This window comes from Scomber scombrus, chromosome 11 (genome assembly GCF_963691925.1).
Source record: "Scomber scombrus chromosome 11, fScoSco1.1, whole genome shotgun sequence".
In the NCBI taxonomy this organism is placed as follows: domain Eukaryota; kingdom Metazoa; phylum Chordata; class Actinopteri; order Scombriformes; family Scombridae; genus Scomber; species Scomber scombrus.
In genome coordinates this window covers 14,331,386-14,352,639 of record NC_084980.1, presented here as the reverse complement: position 1 = coordinate 14,352,639, position 21,254 = coordinate 14,331,386, and the positions used below count along the sequence as shown (strand labels likewise).

The window sequence follows — 21,254 nt, the reverse complement described above, 5'->3', positions numbered from 1 at the left end:
ACTGTAGTGCCAGATTTGCCTGAGTCTACATGCACAGGCTACAAATGAGTTAGACACTTGACATTGTAGAGCAAAGGTGTAATTCATGCCTGCTCATTTCAGAGCTGTAATAATGGGTAGCGATTGTAGCTATTTGTTAGTTAGTCATATGTGAGACGCTGTCCTCTTTGTTTAGACTCATCCAGTCATCCTGAACAGACTATAGAGTAATATTTCCTAATGTATTCATAAACAATGTCTGCCTTCATAAATACAATGATTGGAAGGCAGGAAATGACTGTTCTCACTGCATGACTCTCCTCTCTCTCCTCTCATCACGCTCTCTACTTCTCACTTTTGTTTGTCTCTCTGTCGTGTGATAGACGGTTATTTCAGGCCATACTAGAGTTTTTTTTCCATGTGTCACTGTGATAATGTGTGGTAGCATCTCCTTCCACAAACAATCCCTAATAAGCATCTCCCACAGGAGTGATACCATCAAACACGGTCTGATGCAATTTCACACACTGAAATGACTACAGAGATTTTTTAAAGTAGTTTCTAAGTTAAGCATAACACAACTATTGAGGATATTAAGCCTACAACACATAGGTGAGTTTATGTCTTACGAAGCCCTAACACTAGTTGTGGATTTTTCTTCTTTGTACCTGGAATGCATCAATTTGGAGTACCTGACCTTACCTTGCACTAAAACCAATGCAGTACCCAAAGTGAAATCAGCCCACTCATTACAGCAAGAGACCTTTAAATTGAAATGTTGCTTCATCAAAAGAGGGCCCTGCATTTGAACCAACTTGAACTGAGTGACCTTTTTCTACTTGTGACTTTTTCCACTCCCCTACAAAAACTGAAAAACAAAAACAAACATTATTGCTGCCATGGGCTGTGACAAGGCTGCTGGATCAGGAGCTGGGAACCGGGAGTCACTGATCCTATTAGAAGTAATGAATAAACAGAAGAATTCCAAGTATGCATAAAATGTACTTCATAAATACAGCATTTCCTTAACAGATGTAAGAAGAAACAGACCTTTCAAGCTTTCACTAAACACAACCAATTCAGTAAACAGCCTTCATATATATTTTTGAATTCAAGCAATGTTGACAATACAACACAAGTGCAAAACTTATTACCGAAGTTGAATATAGTTAATGGTTCTTGTCTTTTGTTTTCAACATTAAGTCAAGCCTGAAGGTGTTCATTTTAAGGCTGGAAGACACACACATACTGTACAGAAACTCAGATAATGAAGGCATTCAGCAGGTGACAGGTAAACTAGGAATAGCACAGGGCAGGCACTGACTTGTTGGCCCTTTAATTGCACCTTGAGGAGTGATATGGCACATGTATACAGGTACTCTTTGCAAAGTGGAGGGAAGCTACTCAACATTGACCTGTATTGGTGGTAGGCTACCGGATGGGGTCGAGGGCACGCCACAGTTCACCTGTGACACCTGGCTGTTTGAGATCAAGCTGTCGGGACGCGTAGCGCGCATTCCTTTACTGTAAACCAGACAACGTGAAGACACACGCACACACACACACACACACACACACACACACACACACACACACACACACACACACACACACACACACACACAGTCGCTGCTACGAACGAAATGACATGTTTTTCTAAACTACCACCACAAATAACAACTGTAAGACAGAAATGCAAAGAGAATGAAACGTAAATGGAAGGAAGATCGTCAGAACACAAAATTCTCTCTCTCTCTCTCTCTCTCTCTCTCTCTCTCTCTCTCTCTCTCTCTCTCTCTCTCTCTCTCTCTCTCTCTCTCTCTCTCTCTCTCTCTCTCTCTCTCTCTCTCTCTCTCTCTCTCTCTCTCTCTCCCTCCCGCCTCCTCTTCACTCTACAGAGTGGCAGCGCTGGCATAGCATCGTTAAGAAACCCTGTTCTGGACTGGAAACGAGCTGCAGTAGCTGCCTGTGTGTACCTCTTTGCTCAGATTCCTCCGGGTCCGTCATTATAGCCGGTAGGCGTGCAGCGACAGAAGCAGTCTGCACAGCGTCAGCTCAATACAGTGCTATTTTTTGACTTGTCTTACATTATTTCAGCTGTTAGTGAGTAACCTAATTTTTCATTTCTTGCTTCTGCCTCTTTAGGTAAGCCAACACATTAAACCTCAACTGTGGAATATATGAGACGGACAGGAGGTCTGCGCTCACCCCGGGCACTGCGCGAGAAGATAGAATTATTTGGGGCAAAATAATAAGCTCCTGTTCTGTCAACATCGGTCCTGAGTTATAGGAGTGGGAAGAGACGGGACCTCTGCGCTGTGAAGCGTCGCTCCTGTACCGTGCAGCAGCGCGCGGAGAGCAGCCACAGACTCAGTGAACGCACCGAAAGGGCAGAAGGGAGAGAGGAAGGTTTAGGATATTTTACGCACAGCAGCACCCAGTAGCCACTGTTTGACACGCGGCTACTAACTGGGAGTCTAAGCTCCGTTTAGGACTCAACACAGTCGGATTTGCACTTGACTAGGTCCACGTACAGCAATCGATTGGGATGGATTCCTTCATCATTGCGGCTCTGGCACTGTGCTCTCTAACGGCAACAGCCTATGGGGACAAAGGGACCAGCAAAGCCAGGAGTTGTTCGGATATCAGGCAGTTTTATAACGGCAAAGGATTCCCTGTGGATGGTGTCCCGATCGCTGAAATATCAGGTATGCTCCTTTAAAATAAAGTATGTTGCCCTAATGCTGTGCGCAATGTGATCTCAACCCCTGAACTAAAAAATCCCAAAAAACTATAATACAAGTTATTTATTTATGTTTAATACTCTGTAAAGTACCACACCGTTGCTCTAAACTCTGAGTGCTGTAATCCCTCTGCAATCCCCCCAAGGAATGTTAGTCTATTTTGAGGCCAAAGTCGCACCTGCAGTAGCACCATTTATTGTAAGAGTTCATGGTTAGATCTGACATATCCCATAAAATTGAATGATTGTTAGTTGGAGTTTTGGTTCCCAAACTCTGTTCTTTGAGCTTAGTGTAGCCTGTAGGTTACTGGAACTCAAAAATATGTCATGTTAAAACAAGTTTGTTTTCTTCTTTTTGTTAGCAAACCCAGTTTCTATATGTATGCCTTGTGAACCTGTAGTCACAGTCATTTCACATCACATGACAAAAGCAGACAAGCTCTAGCTCTTGGCTATCTCCAAAGATTAAATGCTGCTTTGAAAAGACATTAAGACGGTAAAGGCATGTCACAGGCAATCTGGCCATTTGATCCCTGATCAAAAATATGAGAAAATCCCTTTGAATGCTCTCACACTTGACATTTGGGGAAAAAAACAAAATAAAACAAAACAAAACAAAAAAACCAGATGGCTGACCAGCACCTCACTTTCTAATCTCCTCTCTTAAGTTTCCCCATCAGTCTAAAACTCTGCTGCCACCCTTTGAAGACACTCCCTAATCTTTCCTCCTTGAGATGTCTGGTCTTTGTACTGGGGGAATTCTCACCAGCCAGTCACTTGACTATGTGCTGTAACCAGCAAATATGATGTTGCTCACTGTGTCATTCATGGTCTGATGTCAGAAAGTCACAAGCCCCTCTGCAGTTGAGATGATTACACGTGTGCCTCTCCTGGAATTTGGTGCAATTCTTCTACACACACACACACACACACACACACACACACACACACACACACACACACACACACACAGCAATTTCAGGTTCTACACTTACAGTAGAATACATGCATGAACAAGACAACAGACTCTGACCATGCATGCTTACAAAACCACTTTCCTGTGTACAGTCTGAGGGGAATATAACTTTCACTTTTGAACTCAGATACTGTATATTCCATTGTTCCAAAACTGTAGAATAAGTGAACGTGAAGAACTCTTTCCAAAAGTTGACATCAGTAGGCACAAAGCAGAAATTTGATGGTATAAGAAATGAGTGTGGACACGGGAAATGTTCATCTTTTACTGATATACTGTTTTAGTCGTTCCCAATCTGATAGCATACCTTTCCTTGAAAATCCCCTTGAGATCTTGCGTCAGTCAACTTCTCTAAGTTGTCCAATTCATTTTCCACAGAGTGCTACACTACTGTGACAGCAGATAAACTCTTCTCCCCTGTGAAGACAGCAGTGTTTGTCCATTAGCACAGGCTGAATGGCACTGAGACGTACAAGGGTGACTTTCTGCAGTATTCACCTAAAGGTCACTCACTCAGGATGATCCTAAAGTAGAAACCGCTCTATTTTCTGATAGCATATGGGCTCATACACAACACAGCACAGCACAGCACGGTTATAGAAAGAGCATTGTGCCTTGACAGAAATAGTCCGATGTGCTGCAGGGTTTTTGCTTTTCACCTTACAGATAGCAGGTGTTTCCATTTTGTTTGCACTCAGGTTTGTGATGGTTGAGAGCTGCAACTGAGTTGAATGAATGGAACATTAAGCCTTTGTGGAACAAGATATCTGATGCAAAGATATACAGTGGATCCCTACTCTGATAGGATAGACAAGATTATAAGATTTGACGCTGGGGCAGTAATGTGATGAAACTGTTAGCTCATGTCATCATTCCATACATCATAAGGTAGCAAGAGCAAGAGCTAACTGTGTGCTGCTGATTTATTGATTAATTGATTAAGAATACTGAATAAATTATTTGACAGAATTAATGCCAACCCCGGTCCTGAAGAAATCCCCTTTTCTTCTAAATGTCTGTAATCTATAACACTTTAAAGAGCAAATCTGTCTTGTCATGACACCACCTATTCCTCTTGTTTCAATCAATGATGTGGAGCTTACTTAAGTCTGGGGTCAATGCATTCTCAGTAAGAGAGCAAGTAAAGGACTGAGACAGACACTGAGGGCCGAAAATAGAGAATAGAAGAGAAAAGAAGAGAGATGCAAAGATGTGAGACTGAAAGAGATAGAAGGGGGGATTTGGCTTTGTACATTGACAATAATTCTCCATGTGTCCCTGTCTCTTGGCTCTCAAGCATAAATAACCACTGATACACTCCAGTCTGGCATATTAAACACCTTAGTAAAATATGAGAGCTTTAATTTATGCCCGAATGTTGTGGATGATCCCTGACATTTGCAGCAGGATATTTCCTGCTGTCACACCAGGGCTTGATCAACCTAATGTATTGGCCGGGCCTCACTCAAGGTCACATGCTGAGTACATCACCTCAGTTCAGACTGGGAGGACGATGAGAGATGACTGCATTACATCTCTAAAAATAATGTTCTGTCACAGCACTTTCAAATGCGCTGCACAGTTAATGAGATAAAATTCCTTGACACACAAAATAGTTAGTATACTTCCGAAACTATTATTAAACTTCTTTTTATAGATGCACAAAACTTACATATGATAATGAAACTTGGAAGCATATGCGAATAAAGTCTGAAAGTAATTTGCCCCGAAAGAAACATTTAAATAAAAGTGTGCTCCTAAGCTAATGTGATTTCCAGGATCCAATACCTTGGGGTTTTCAAGTTGATTTTCTTTTTACCTTTGTACTGTACCTATCTTCTTTACATTTAGATTAGGCACAACCGAATGAAAAAAGCAGAGATATCCCCAACCACATGAACATCCCCATCCCGTATCACAGTCTCTGTTTGATTATGCTCAGTCAGCGATGAAAGGAGATTGTAAATGTTGCTTTCATGTTGATACACCTCATATAACAACTTGAATAGTCCCCTATTCTTAAGTAATTTGCCCTGCAGAAAAAAACCATGCGGAAGACAGTCATTGAGTTAAGGCTGGGCTGTTTGTTATTGTATTGAAGCAGTGTTTATTGGACCATGGGACCAGTATCAACTGAGCAGAAATGAAAAGCAATGGGTCGCACATAATCATGTAAACTGATTGATGCTCTTAAAATTAATGCAATGATGCTAGATTAACTTTTGTAGAGTGTAATCAGTTTTGGAAACAGCTTTTTTGTCAGTGTTTACCAAAAAATGGATGATTGATTTTCACGGGACTCATCTGTCTCCTCCCTGCGCTGCCCCCTCCCTGTCCCACCCCATCATTACAGTCTTGATGACTTATCTTTTTGTCTTTCAGGGGATGACATTCTTCATCTCTCTGTTTCCTTCTCTCATCGGCTCTTAAAGAGAGAGGCGCCAGACACTCTTTGAAAGCAGCTGGCAGGCTATGAGTGTTAGATGCTCAATGTCATATAAACCTATACAAAAAGACAAGCTGCATGAGACATCTGCAGCAAGGCTGGTAACATTTAGGTATGGCAGTGGCTTTCCCATGCTGTATTTGTGTTGTTGTTGATTGCCGGTTGCTACAGGCTGACTGTAAGTTGCTCAGTGCTCTAAAGTCTCATCTGTAACCAGTGTTTGGCTAATGACACAGTAGGATTGCTGCTCACCAGGACTGCTAGGAACTATTGTTGACTAAAGACTGGTTTGTGGGTGGAAATATGGGTTGATCAGTATGGTAGCCCACAGGAAAAAGTATGGGAATGTTTTGAGCTCAGCAGCTGGACTGTGAATATGGGCATACGTCTCGAAATGTATAACAGCAGCATTGTAGCTAAAACGAAGCATGGGTTTTCACAAATTGGCTGGCAAACTCTCACTTCTTTTACTGAGGCTAATGATAAGATAATAGCTGCTAGTGTGTTTGCTGCCCCCTTACACCACCTCCCAGTCAGAGGTTAAATGGAGATAGTAGTCTCCTGCCAGCACAAAACATAGCTGATCAGCCAGATGAAGGCTGCAGAACCAACAAGAAAACAACAAGAAAACTAGATAGGATTGTGGTAAAAAATATATATATTCTTTTGGTAAATCACTGCACTAACAATGTAAAGAAATAGCCTGACTTTTGGGAAATCTCAGTATTCTTATTTCATCATTATTGGTGTACAGGCACTCAACAGTCAAATGTGGCCCATCTACTTGAGTGTTAATGGTCCGCAGTAAAGTTCAGATCATGTCCATTGCTGTATGTATTCAAGCTCTTAATCTGTAGCTTAACTGTAGCTGTATATTTTCCAACAGTTGCTGTTGCTCAAGACCTTCCAGCTTTTCTGTCCACCACAGTCTCCCCCAGAAAAGCTGCTTGACCTGTGGTGGTTGTCCCCTCAGCTATGTGCTCTCATGCCAGTCAGATTATTAAAAAACATGTAGACAGTGTTACCAAACAGCACTATCGTTCCATTGCATTATTAACAGCTTACTCTGAAGTGGATATATTATGTTGATAGGAAAAGGCTGTAATATAGTTGGCACCAAAGTGAAGGCAAGTGAAGTGGGCAATCCCATAAAGAACCCTCCTCAGAAGTTGGCATGGAAACCTGAACTGTGTCCAAATTCAGTGACACAAAACAAATGAAGGACACCTGGCAATAGTATATCATAGTGTATAGCCACTGGGAGGTAATGACAATCCTATGTTCTTTTACTAAATTAGATGCAGGTTTTGTATTTATGTAAATTTCCTTTAATACTGAATGTCTAAACTTAAGTACATTTTTGGAGACATTTTTGCCATTTTTGTACAGGATACAGTAAATTCAGATAGGGGGAAAAAACACTCAAGTCGCTTCTACAAAAAAGATCGGCCCTCATAACATTTCTGCAACATTTCCACCTAGAACTGCAATGATTTATCAATTAAAATAATTGTTAATCAACAGAAACTTAGTTGGGAGCTATTTTGATATTTTTGTTGTCAATTTTCAAGCGAAACTCCAAACAAATGGTAAATTGAATATGTATGGGTTTTGTTGGAGAAAACAAGACATCTGATAACATTATCAAGAAACTGTGACAGGTATTTTCAGTTTTCTAATATCTTATAGATGTTGAAAGAAAATACATTGAGTTTAATCACATGAAGCAGAGTAAAACTGGAAAAAAACAAAAAAAACAATTACTTGAACACATGGGGCCAGTAATGTTACACATGTTTGAAAAGGGCTCTAGACAGATAAAGGGACAGACTAAACATAACCATAAATAAAAAATACTGTGTGCGTTGAGATAAGCGTGCGGTGTTGTCATTGTGGCCATTTTGGACAGTAGCCTTATCTTCATCCCATTAATATCCCTGCTGAAGTGCTGTTCTTACTTTCCATATAGTGGATAACTAATTGATCACACTGAATTACATATTGCCTCCGCGTGAATGGAACTCATTAACTGACTTGGAGATAAGAGGGCCAAGGCTTATTGAAGGTTAATGTCAGCATAAAGCCCCACACATCTGTTGGTCTTCCTCTACAGACCGATTAAAGCAGAAGCAACTTTTGTTTCTGTATCACAATGTGCAGGCTCTTAACTCTGCTGCAGTTTATAGCATATGAGTCCCTGCATCTGGGCTTCCGACCGTCCTTGTTTATGTGTATGTGTGTGTGTGTGTGTGTGTGTGTGTGTGCATGTCTGTTTGCAATGGTTTGTGTATGTGTGTTTGCCTACAAACTGAATATGCCAGAGTTGTTAAAATGCTGAAGTCAGTAAGAAGCCTCTTGAGAAACAGACCACAGAGTGTTTGATGTTCACCAGCGAGAGAGAGAGAGTGAGAGAGAGAGAGAGAGAGAGAGAGAGATGGTGGTCTGCTGACTATGACTGTGGCTGCCCTGGTCTGCTTGGTTTTGCTAGTCCCTGCTCTGCCCCGTGACGTTATTTATGGAGGAAAAAAACAAGACAAAGGAAAAAAGAAGAGAGACGATGGATGGATTAAGTTACATTTGGTAAAAAAGGAAAGCTCCTTTTTAAAAACTGTGTCCTGCACTACACTGCTTCCTTATGTAATCATTGTCAAACCCAGGCCTGTTAGAAACATAGAGATCTGGAAGACAGTCTTTCCAAACTCGTTAAGTTGCTCAGGAGCTCTGGATGGTGTGTGAACAAGCACAGAGAAACCATTTTAAGGAACACACACATATCTGTTTTTCATGTATAGCACAGAGCTTGAAGGAGTCATCTAAAATTAACTCATTTTTGGAGAATCAGTTTAAGTCTGACAAGATATTTAAACATTTTCCCTCCTATTTCCTTTAAAATATTTATATTTCGAGTCATTATAATAATGATTATTATTGGCATATAATAATAATCATTATTATAATGACATAAGAGCTAACAAACATGTCAGTTTTTTCCTACTTATTTCCTGTGTCTAATTTAGGAGAGTTACAACGATTTACCTCACTGTGTAAGATGCTGAAACTGCTGCACTGAAAGACATGGCTTTTTATAATATGATGCACCACCTTGACAAGTATGAGCTGCTTTTTCTTTGACCAGAATGCGCTTCAGCTGCTGCCACCCTGCTCGCTCCTCTTGTCTTTTGTTCCCTGTCACTTGTCTAATGCGAGACTAGGAGTTCACACGTACAGCCCTCCCATGGCAAGCACACACACAGACACATAGAGCCGCAGGCCTGTCTTTTTTTGTCACCACAGGGGGCTGCAGTGTCATTGCAACACGTATGTATGTGTGTGTATACAGTGTGGGGGCACATGTGTTGTTCCTCTGAGGGCTGCAGTGTGTCGGTGTATGAGTCTTCTTTTGTCTTCAGAGGAATTGGCTTTGTCAAAAGGAGAATTATTCCCTTGTCAAAGCAAGGCTCTCCACTGTCTCTTGTTGTGTGTGTGTGTGTGTGTGTGTGTGTGTGTGTGTGTGTGTGTGTGTGTGTGTGTGTGTGTGTGTGTATGGGGGAGGTTGGGCGCAGATGTGTGTGTGTGTATGGGGGAGGTTGGGCACAGATGTGTGTGCATGTGCCCAATGTGTCCACAAGTAAGCGAGAGAATATCTGTCTATGTATGTGTCGCATATGTGTGCACTCTGTGTGACTTCTAAAGCAGTAGTGAGAACATTATTAAACTGCTTCCTTTCCATTTGTTGTCCTTGTGTGTGTGCATGACTCCTGGTGTCTGTGTTTTGCCCTTTCATCAGTTATGTAAATGTGTGTGTGTGTGTGTGTGTGTGTGTGTGTGTGTGTGTGTGTGTGTGTGTGTGTGTGTGTGTGTGTGTGTGTGTGTGTGTGTGTGTGTGAGTGTGTGTGTGTGCCACGCCGAGCTGGTGTGGCTCACGTCCCCTCCAGCAGTGTTTTTTGTAGACTAGGTGAGTATTTGAAGTGACAAGGAACTGTCTTTAGCTCTCAGCGTGGCTCTCTTCTTGGACTCCTGCTGCTTGACAGGTGGTACAGACCCAAACCCGGATGCCCACTACCATATTAAGTGAGGGCAAGCAGTATGAACTTTACAGGGTGACACGCCCTACGCCAGCACACACATACCCACTGTCTGCAGCTGTGGACTGGAGTATTTCTTTCTTTCTTTACTTGGATTAGACACATCCCAGAGGGGAAATCCTGTGACTGCGACACCATGGCAAAAGATTCAGCAGGCCCACTGGGACAGAAAAACACACATGCACTCAGACAAAAAGGATGGCGATTTTATTATTAATTCATAGTCAGATTTCTGATTATTGATAGTGGGTCTGATCTGAAAGAAACAAAAAATACGTTGACAGCAAAAAACACTTTATTTCAGTCAATAACAGTCATTCATCATAAATAGTCTTTCAGTGGTTAAAAGGTACAATGAATAAAAAATATAATAAAAAATATTCCCTACCCTGCTTGTTGCCCGAATGGAAGGTTAATGGTATTTACTCGTAAGATTGCCACTCTTTTTTGGTATCTAAGTTTTTGATTACAGCTGTATTGATGAGTAGATTTTTTCTTTGATAATGGGTTCATAAAAAGGATCCCACAGATTTGCTACTTTTCTTCGTGCAAAGTGAAACTGAAATGTGCTTATTAAGCTTTGATCAGCTGGTTCTGGGGCATCTTAACTTGCAAATGCTTGGCATGTTATGCAGACTTTTTTGTTAAGCCTACCAACATTTTTTGGGTGCCTCTGGGGCTGTATATAAAAAAAAGATAGAATAGATGATAAAATCAGTAAGGTGTCGTCTATCTGTTGAATAGCTGAAATTTGTCCAGCACCTCGCTGCTCTGACGCCTGGTACACACAATACATATTTAATAAAGATAAAACACACAGGCGCAACAGTACACATATTCCTTAGCTATGCACTTCACTTTGATAAGCAATCATTTCTGTTCTGCTCTGTTCAACAGTGGCCATGTCTTTCGCATATACTGTGGGTTGTTATTAAAAACACTATAGCTCAGATTCTTGCAGAATAAAATAGTGCAGAAGTAGCTGTACAGAAAACTTGACTGCAAGTCATCAAGCTTTCTGTTAGTGTACAGTATCTTTCTGTATGTGTGTAAGGCTGATATCCCAGGTGTTTCTTGTGAGTATTGTCTTTGTCTCCAGCTTCCAATCCTCTCCCCTGAGGTTAAACATTATTCTCCACAATCTCTTCCAAACTAGAAGCATGTTTCCATACTTAGGATGCACAACAGTCACCATTCTCTCTTCAGCTCTATCAAATCTATCCTTCTCTGACAGTTGTTGTTTAGCTTTATTGTTACTTGGCGTTCATCATTTCCTGAAGATTTTCTCTCATCAAGATAAACTGTTTCACACCAGTTTCCATTATCGTAATTATTTTCCTCTCTCTTTCTCCCTCCCTAAATTGTTTTTGCCTTCAAGGCTTTATCTCTCTTGCTCTCTCCCTATCTGCTCTTGCAGGGGAAGTTGTGAATTCATTTATTTTTCATGTGCAAACTTACTGCATTCTTACTGATGCTCTCAAGAAACATTACACATTTGTTTTTGGTTCTTGTCTGTGATTTTTATGACTCCATGTTTTTGTGATCCATTTTTACAATGCATTTAATTGGCTTAACATTAAAGCCATATGCTTCAGGAATACAATTTAAGAATCCAAGAAAATGTTCCTTGTCAGTGGAGCTAAATATGATTGCACTGCAGGACTCCTCTGTCCTCCGGGCTTTTGGAGAGAGATGAATTCCCTCTTTAAGTGTTCCCCTTAAAAGTCAATGCAATTATATTTGATTTAGGGATTCTGTTAAATTTCAGAGCATCTTTTTATTTTCTATTTTTTAATCTTCTTGTGGGATTCCATTTCTCACACTGACTTTAACCGTCTCCCGGTTTCCTCTGCTTTTTTGAGTTTGAATGTAATTACAGTCAAATCTCTGTGTTGTTTTATTGGCTTCCTGGAGTTTTCCATGCTTTAGTGCTCCGTGATCCTAATGTACAATGTCTCCCTCTACATCCGCTTCATTTTCAGGATCTCCAGTGTATAATTGGGTAAAACTCCAGAGATCCTTGGTTCTCCATAACATTAGTTCTTCTATCAACCAAAGTACCCAAATGAGTTGGTCTAGCTGTGCATTGCAGCCCATTTATATCTGTTTCCCTAGTTTGTGGTGAAGCAGCTTTCTTCCAACCACTCCAACTCTCATCTCCTGTCGGATTTTGTGCTTCCTAAGCACATTTTTCTGTAATTAGATAGTGAGATCTGGTTTTATGTGACATCATCTCTCAAGCGTTATTTGTGGCTTAGGAAAGCCCCTGTAGTTCATGGTGGTTTGCTTATTTGGCTTGACCATGCACAGCTATTTAGATCTGGAGGTAGAGTGACTTTTTGAAGATGGAAGAGTGGGAATGACCAGAGGATTACTAAGGTCTTATGAGAAGAGGGGCACATAAAAAAAGCTCATAATTACAGGGGGAAATATGTAATTACTGTCAATTGTCATCCTGTTTGCTGGTGCAGGATTAGCTTTTTATTACCTAAATCCTTATTTTTGTTCTTTTTCCACTTTTCCTGCCCTCTCTCTTTCTGTCAGTCTGTTTCCGTCATTCTGTCTCCCTGTAATAGTCTTTCTCACTAATTCCAGACAGTTTTATTTTTGTGTCCCTTTTATTGAAAAAATATTCTCTGGAAATCAAATGTACCCACCACCTCTTTTCACCCTTAGATACATCATATCATAGACATGGCAAAGAAAAATATTATGAAGGAAATGTTTATCTGTTTCAACATTACAGATTTTGTTAGAAACTTCTTTTAAAAAAAGTTTTTCCACATTCACTGCAGAAAGTGTGGCAAGATTGTAAATGACTAAACCTTAGAAACAGTGATTTATATGGAACTGGCGAGGCAGTAATAAAGGGTTTGCAGTAAAAAAAATATGTAATCGCTGAATATTGCCTGTGTACAAAAAATGTGTTGGTACAAACTTATAACTAATGAAACCATTTTGTATATTGGGTTTTGCTACTGTGCTGTACTGTGTGTTACAATACACCTTTACACACTTCCCCCCTTGTCTCCTTCCTCCCAGGAGGGGATGACAAGCAGGGAGCTAATGAACTTGAAATGACAATGACTTATTTAGCTTGCATTTCTTCCACTCAGCCGTAACGGAGGGCATTTCAGTCAGGCCCACTCGTCATCGTTTCATTCGTCTCGTTATTTGCTATCCCCCTACTGCTCTCTCACTATTTTCATCTCCTCTTCCTCTCCTGCAGAGTCTTTTCTCATAAATATTGTACATCTTCCAAATGAACTCTGTCAACCCAAGCTTAGTGCATGGCTGCCTTGTGTGTTTCTAATGCGTTTCAAAGTGTTTGTGTATGTGCATTTGCCTTTGTGTGTGTGTGTGTGTGTGTGAGTGAGTGTGCATGTATTTAAATATATACTGTAAAAGCACTGCGTGAGAGTCTTGCTGCATTACTTTAATGCATGACTGTTTCCGCTTGCATATTTTAATAAGTGCATACATGATACATGTTTTACAAAGTGTTTTCGTTTGTTTATTCAACTGTTATTCTTCACCAGACAAGGTGACCATGTTATTTACAGCAACAACCTGCTGGCTTGCGCAGGATTACATTGAGTACATATTGTACATACAGTATACACGGTATATTGGGAACTGCTAAGCAGTATGCCAATCAGTGAGACCTATAATTATGAGCAATTCAGTTTAAATAGCTTGATGCTAAGTGCCACATTGAAGGTCAGCTTGATAGTAACTTGTGAGCTTTTATCACTACAATCTAAACCTGTCTGAGGCTAAAAATTAGCAACCTACTTGGAAAATCAGAAGAACCCTCAGCTTTAGGATCATATTGTTTCAAGGCACTGCATGCCTTTACCCCTTATGCATTTTTAAGTATATCTGAACAGCATGTGAGGAAGGTGATACAGTAAGTGTAGCATCTTACAATAGTGTATTTCTACTGGAATCCCTGACTCAACAGTGTCATATTAGAGGGCCTGAGGAATGTTAGGTGCTTGCTAGTATGTGTGCGTATATGTGTTCAGAATTTACACAGTTTTTATCCAGTGACTGTACCTGTGATTATAACAATGAGCTTTGTCAGAGATAGTCTAGTATCTCTGTTGTCTTTTTTGTGTTCGAGAATGCGTCTTTAGGCATAAACTAAAAAGCTTCTCTTTAAATCTTTTATGCTCTCACTACCTACCTGCTGAGACAAAGAGAGAGACAGAGATGATGCTTATAAAAACAGACAGAGATGAGGCTTATAAAACAATAATAACTTTCACCTGTTTCACCATCCTACTGTTCTTTGTTTTTGTGTCTCTTGCTTGCATTTTTTCACCACAGCATCATTACATCTACATTTCTAATCACTCCTCCCATGTTAGCTTTTAATTCTTTCAGCACACTCAGCGTGGCATTTTCAAAATCACCGCGCATGTGCACGGTTATGCACATCTGCAGTGTGTGACTAAATCACCTTTTCTAGCTGTGAAGCAGCCAAAGTGCCAGCCTTGTTGCACCCATGTGTCCTCACACCCAGCACCCTATTTTCCTAAACAACCCCAGCAGCCTCAGGGGCCAGTGCATTACTCAGTTAAATTGAATCACAAGTCCTGTTGGACAGAGGAGACTGTAAGGCTGAGGATGAATGACTTTGTTCTGCATGTGATGTCTGCTGATAAATAGCAAAGGCCATGAAGACTGGATGGACTGAAACAAGAAAGGTGGCTCAGGTTTCTTCTTTACCTTTTATAACCTCAAAAAAAGCAGATAAGACTTTTTATAGTACATTTAAAGTTTATAATAGTAGCATTTATAGAAGTTATGAGCCTCCCCATGGAACAGGAGTGAGAGACGAAATAATTTTTTCTCTTGTAAAGAGCACAGTAGGTTGATGAAGGGAAACAAACACCTACTTTTCCTGTCTTGGTTCTGGGAAATTTCCCCATGTTCGTATTGTGGTGGTGATGCAAAAAGACTTTGATGTTTCACATTGGGGTGTTTTGTCAAGAGAATTGTGCGCTCACTAGGAGGAACTCTCCCTCCGACAGTCTCCTTAAATCTTCCATCCTTTTTTCAGGCTCTCAGTGTTTGAGATACAAGTATAGAGTTGAGAACCCCCCCCCCCCCCTCCCCCCTTCACTTCAGTCTTATATCCCATCTTCTTATTTTGGTTCAATCTCACTCTTCCTCTCTCCAGTTTTCTTCACCTTCTTTCACTCATTCTGTGTCCTTCACATCTCTTTTGGCTTAGTTCCCTTGATTAAGCACAGCTGCTGTGCTGATCGCAAAGCTCCCTTTTTTTCCCACATTGTTATATAAATTGGCTGGCTTTCTCTTTCTCAGGCCCTGGCCATGTTGATTTAGGGTGACGTCAATAAAGGTTGTTAATGCCTCGGACACAGATGATTCTGCTGTCTCCTCTGACTGCTTTGACTCCGGTCATTCAACCAATACATAAATGTGTGTGTGTATCTGTGTGTTTGTATGCATATTTATTGGAGTGAACGCCGCAGAGGCGTACTCATTAAATTAAAATCAATCACAAATTGCTTCTCCAAACATATTCCTTCCCTCAATTTCTTACAACTGACTTGATTATTATCTTTCATGCTCTGGCAGGCCAATTAAATCAAATTCTTATTTATGGTAGTCTGTGGGGATAAGGAGGAGAGTAATACGTGTGACTGGCACTCTGAATCACTTTCAGCCTGGCAGAGATGTGTACCTGCCGGGTACCTAGCAGTCAGGCCATGGCGGACTGGGCTGTGACATTGATTTGATTGGAGCTTAAATCATTTGCCATTGTCTGTGTTTATCTACCGGTGGCTGGGCAGCCATAGAGCTGAAGGGTGAGATGACCTCCGGACAGGGACAGTATACTGTGGCACATACATACATTTATACAGACATACTTTGCCCTCAGTCTTCTGCTCTATACTCACTAAGTGAACCATATGCTTTAACCACTCTGAGACGATGAACTCATAAAACTGCTTTCCAAAAAACATGTTACCAAGATGAAATTTAATGAGTGGTTAGCTGTATGTTTTTGCTGCTTTCTGAAACAGTTATGTGGTAACACTGTGTAGCCAATATGGGTTGCATAAAATATTGTTTGTGGTGTGGCATCCAGCATGAGAAATGTAATTTTTTTCGGTATTCTCGTGTTTATGGCTAAAATTAGTAATCAAGGACTAATTAGTCAACTGAAAACAATAGTTTTTCAATTCAGTTAATCATATGAAATTAGTTGGAAGATTTACTAACTTATTTTCACTTCATATCAGTTTAAATTGAGAACCTTTGGTTTTTTCACTGTTTGTCTGCATTCAGAGGCATCCTTAGACCAAGGGCGTAGGTTTGGTTTTAACTTTGGTAGGGACATTTTTTGCGAGACAGCCAAAATAGTTGTGTCTGCGTACTTGCCCACATGTGCTAGGCACATGTGCGCACACACATGCACACATAAAGAGCCTGACTCTGCAAAAGTTTTACTTTACTGAATAAGCATTTGGTGACTTGTCTGAAACCGGAATTGTATTATGATGTTTTCTGTTCTTTACCATTTATTTTACTGACAGACTACTTAGTTATAAATCTGAGACTGAAAACAATATTTAAACATAACACATCATACACTGTCACAATACATGTTACAATAAAAATAAGTTTTATAGAAACCTGTAGATAATATGCTGCTCTGTAAGCTGCTGTAAGGTTTTCAAATCTCATCTAAGAATCTGTTCTTCTTTCAGTTTGTGGATTTTGACAAAAATCTTAGCACTCACATATACTGAGATGAAAATGATCCTCTGCATTTGACCCATCCTATACACATATACACACACACACACACACACACACACACACACACACACACACACACACACACACACACACACACACACACACACACACACACACACACACACACACACACTAGCAGCAGGCATCTGCATTGCAGCACCCACGGATCAACTTCAGTTCTTTTGGCTAGTGTCTTAGTCAGGGGTACTGGCAGCAGTATCAACCCTAACATAAATGTCTTTGATCATTTTCTTATGAAAATCCTGTCAGCAGCAGCTTGAGTAGCATAAAGACACCCAGACAGGTGAGCTGCAGCTTCTCAGGTGAATTTCAACTGAGAAGCTGTACACAGTGATGCTCCAACCTATATTTAAATCACCTCAAAAGCTTCTATTTTTTCATTTTTTTTTTTTTAACTACTGTCTTATGACTAGATCTTTCACTGTGAAATCAGAGCTCACCTGAGAGGCTGCAGGCACCTGTCTGTGTGTCTCTGTGCTGCTCAGGCTGCTGCTGACAGGATTTCCTTAATGAAATTATGTCACAACCAGAGCTGTGGCTAGTTTAGCTTATAGATAATGTTCATGTCTCCTCTTGATCCCCTCATGGAAAAGGGGGAGAGATGGATATAATTACAGAACATTCTTATTAACTAAGCCTGACTGTTACTGACACTTTGGTTCTTCTTTAAAAAGGACCAGATGTCTTAATTTGCTTTTGGGGGAAATTGTCACCAACAGTAATACAGCTGCTGTTGGTCAATAATGTGTAGCTTCAAGTTTAGGGTTGCCAGATCATCAGGTCCAGTATACATTATATACTGCTCTTTCATTTGATCATAATAGCACACTTTTTTTGCAAAAAAGAGATCGGTAAAAATACTGGTAGGAACAATCCAGGAACACCTTGATATTAGTAATGACATGTCCCTACTGCCCATAAACAAATCTACACCCATGCCTTAGACTTACTTTTACTTGCTCTGCCAGTTTGTTTTTCTTTTAGTCTAGTTTGGCTGTATCAGCTTTATTAGCAGCAACTTTATGGGTGTTTATTTGTTGTTGGATTACACTGCTTGTAAAAGTTTTGCACTGTAAAGCTCTACTTAAGCTGTGCATAATGTGGATTAGAAGTGGGAGTGCAATCTAATGGAATCCAATATTACAGGTCTGCCATGAAATCTTTTTTTTTTAAGCTAATACATCTTCAGTTTTTGTTGACATTGTCAGAAAGGTGATATATCTATTTGATGTTTATTATTGAGGTCATAGTGGGTAGTTGCGGTGTACTGGAATGCATTATATTGAACAGTGTCCTGATATTTTTTTCCCAGCCCACTAACATACATAAAGTGGGCAAAACACTAGTAATACTACAATGCACCACCACCACACACTTCAATAATAAACATGAAGTAGAATTATCACCTTTCTGAAAATGTCAACAAAATACAACTGAACAACTGAAAATATATAAGCTTTGTAAAAGTGGAATTTATGGCAGAGTTGCTGTATTGGATTGCATTAGATTGCATAGGTGTACTTCATAAAGTGCTTGGTGAATGTATAACAAAATAAGAAAAAAATTGTTAAATAGAGTAGTAATCAGACACTTTGAGGTAATGTTTTATATGTTTTAACATGAGCAGAGGAACATCATTTAATAATGTGAGAATTATCTAACATTTAAGTATACAACCAATCACATGAAAGTCAAAAATACACATCATGTGGATGTTAACGCACCAATATATGTTGAAATAATTCACAACCAACAAAATCAATGGATTGCAATCAAAACTTTCAACCAACGTTTGCTATGAACACATGGCATATTTTTTTTCCTACCTGCATTGTATGAAGACCCACCCCTACTCTGCCTCTGATTGTCTCTGACCCTGATATTCTTATCCTAACCATCTCGCTGTGTAGACCTAACCAACCTAATCAACAAGGGCAATGAGTACTCTCCAATCAGAGGAGAACAGGTCATCACAGAATGCGGGTTGAAAAAAAAAAAAAGGCATCCAGTTGCAGTCGCAAGAGAAAATAGCTGCTGACCAAAGAAGTACAGAGAGCACATCTAGACACTCTTTATTCAGTCCAATGCCTGCTGCACATTTTAAATAACATAGCTTCAATCAGCACTATATATTCCTGAAACATTACAGTATTATGTAATAAAAAATATAAAACTGTATTGTTTTGTAAAAACTGCAATTGTTTAGTAGTTTCACCATAAAACAACTACAGTATGTAATGCAAATAACATCCAAGTTTTATTTTCTTGAAGTGTACACATGTACTGTATGTGTTGATAAATGTGTAAACACCTCTGTATATGCGGACACCCTATGTACACTAGTAGAATTGTGTGCATTTTTGACTATATTGGCCCCTTCATAAATAACACACTGAAGTGCTATTCTGGTCTTTTTAGTACCATCCAGTAGATTGGCAGCACACTTTGAATGGATGCTAAATGTACCTACCAGACAACCCTCCAAGGACATTTCTGCATTGTGATAGGAAACCACTCCAGCCCTTCTGATGAGGTGCATTCACTGTCAAGCTGCAATATGCCCCCCCACTTTCAGCATATTGTTACATTTTTCTAAAAGCACTTTACTCTCCTACATTCAGTTTGCTTCTCTCAAACAGGCATGGAAAGTTATTCTGTGTGACGGCCTACCAGCTTTTGTCTGGCTAAATGACATTCAGTGGTTGTTAGAAGAGGCAGCTTTAACCATTCAAGATCCTCACCTCCAACATCACCGATTTTGCAAATTGTAGCTTGTCCCCCTTATCTCTTGGGATAAGGGGGACTAATGCACCATTACACTGCTATAAATACTCTTTTCCATAGACTATGCACACACTTTCATCATAATGTGATTATTATTTTATTTCTACCTAGCATCATGGGCCTTTAGAGGTCTATAAATGTCCATCATTTTTGGAAAGTGAAAGAGAAGTCCTGCTGTTTCGGATGATTGTAGACAGACGGTTATAATTTTACCCTACAGGTCTGGTTATTACCAAAGTAAAATGGAAATTGATAATGTGCCTGTTTACAGCTTGTTTAGCATTTAGATACAGCATTCCAGCAAGTGTTCTTTCCTCAATTGTGTTTCTCCAATTGCCCTGAAAGCAAAAGTTGAAAATATCTTCATCTTCAAATAAAGTGAATAATATAATAATAATTTGCTAAAACAGTCTTTGAAATCCTCTGAAATGTTGTTTTTGCTTCCTTTCCACAATGTGTTCATGATCAAAATATATAAGAATTTAATTATGGGGCTTTAATGTGTCATGTGTCAATCATTAATTTTGGCAAGTTTAAACAATTCCTTGATGTGCTGAGAACATTTTTCTACGTGTTAAGCTCATTAAACAATTTAAAAGCTTGTTGGATTATCTGAAAAATATACTGTGCCAAAGATGAAAAAGAAATGTTTTTCTTAGTTCATGGAAAGTTGAAAAAATTGGTGACGCCCTGGTGGTCTAGAGGTTAGAACGCTGACCATAAGCCACAACGTTACAGCTTGTGTCTGGCCAGGGGCCTTTGTTGGATTTTGATTCCCATCTTTATCTTCCCCTTGTTCCTGTCATCTCTCTGCTGTTGCTGTCAAATAAAGGCAAAAAATGCCCCCAGAACTACTTGTCAAAATATCTCAAAATGTGTGTCTCATAATACAGTGGCAATTAGCCAGCTATTTTCCTTTATGCTTTTATAGAATTGAACAGTTATTGAGTGACATTCAGGCATCAGTGACTGACGTGTGTGTCTAATTCTGTTGATTCTAGTCAAGATGTAGACTTTTTGCCTTAATATTTCCCATCCTCAATGGCTGAGGTGGCAAATGACAGATAAACAAAATGAGGAAAAAATAAAGGAAACCAAGGATACTGTGGCTCTTCTCTGACCATTCACTGTTTACTTGTGGATTAGATCCCTATCTCCTCTAATTGAGTTCCCTGGGAATGGCACACTCATAATCTGTTCACAAACACAACTCTGGTTTCCCAGTGGCCTGAGAATTCCTGGCGTCTGAATCTGCCTGCAGCCCAGTGAAACACATTATCATCAGCAGGCTCAGATGGCTAAGTGTCTCCTTAACTGCTTTAAAGTCCATCCAAAGTTAAATTATCTTTTCACTTGGCAGTAGTGAGCCAGTAATAAAACATTTTCAGATTGGGAAAAAGAAAATGGAGGCTGTGCAATGTG

The 21,254-nt window shown here is 39.9% G+C and overlaps 1 protein-coding gene across 1 annotated transcript in view; it reads left to right on the top strand.

Annotated features, from left to right (window-relative positions):
- Positions 1 to 2,133: 2,133 nt before the first annotated feature.
- Positions 2,134 to 21,254, top strand: part of LOC133990177 (glypican-1-like) — a 73,648-nt gene continuing 54,527 nt past the window's right edge. The window contains exon 1 of the mRNA XM_062428351.1: positions 2,134 to 2,687. Coding sequence (XP_062284335.1) covers positions 2,528 to 2,687 — 160 coding nt within the window. The 5' untranslated portion in view covers positions 2,134 to 2,527. The remainder of the gene's footprint in view (positions 2,688 to 21,254) is intronic.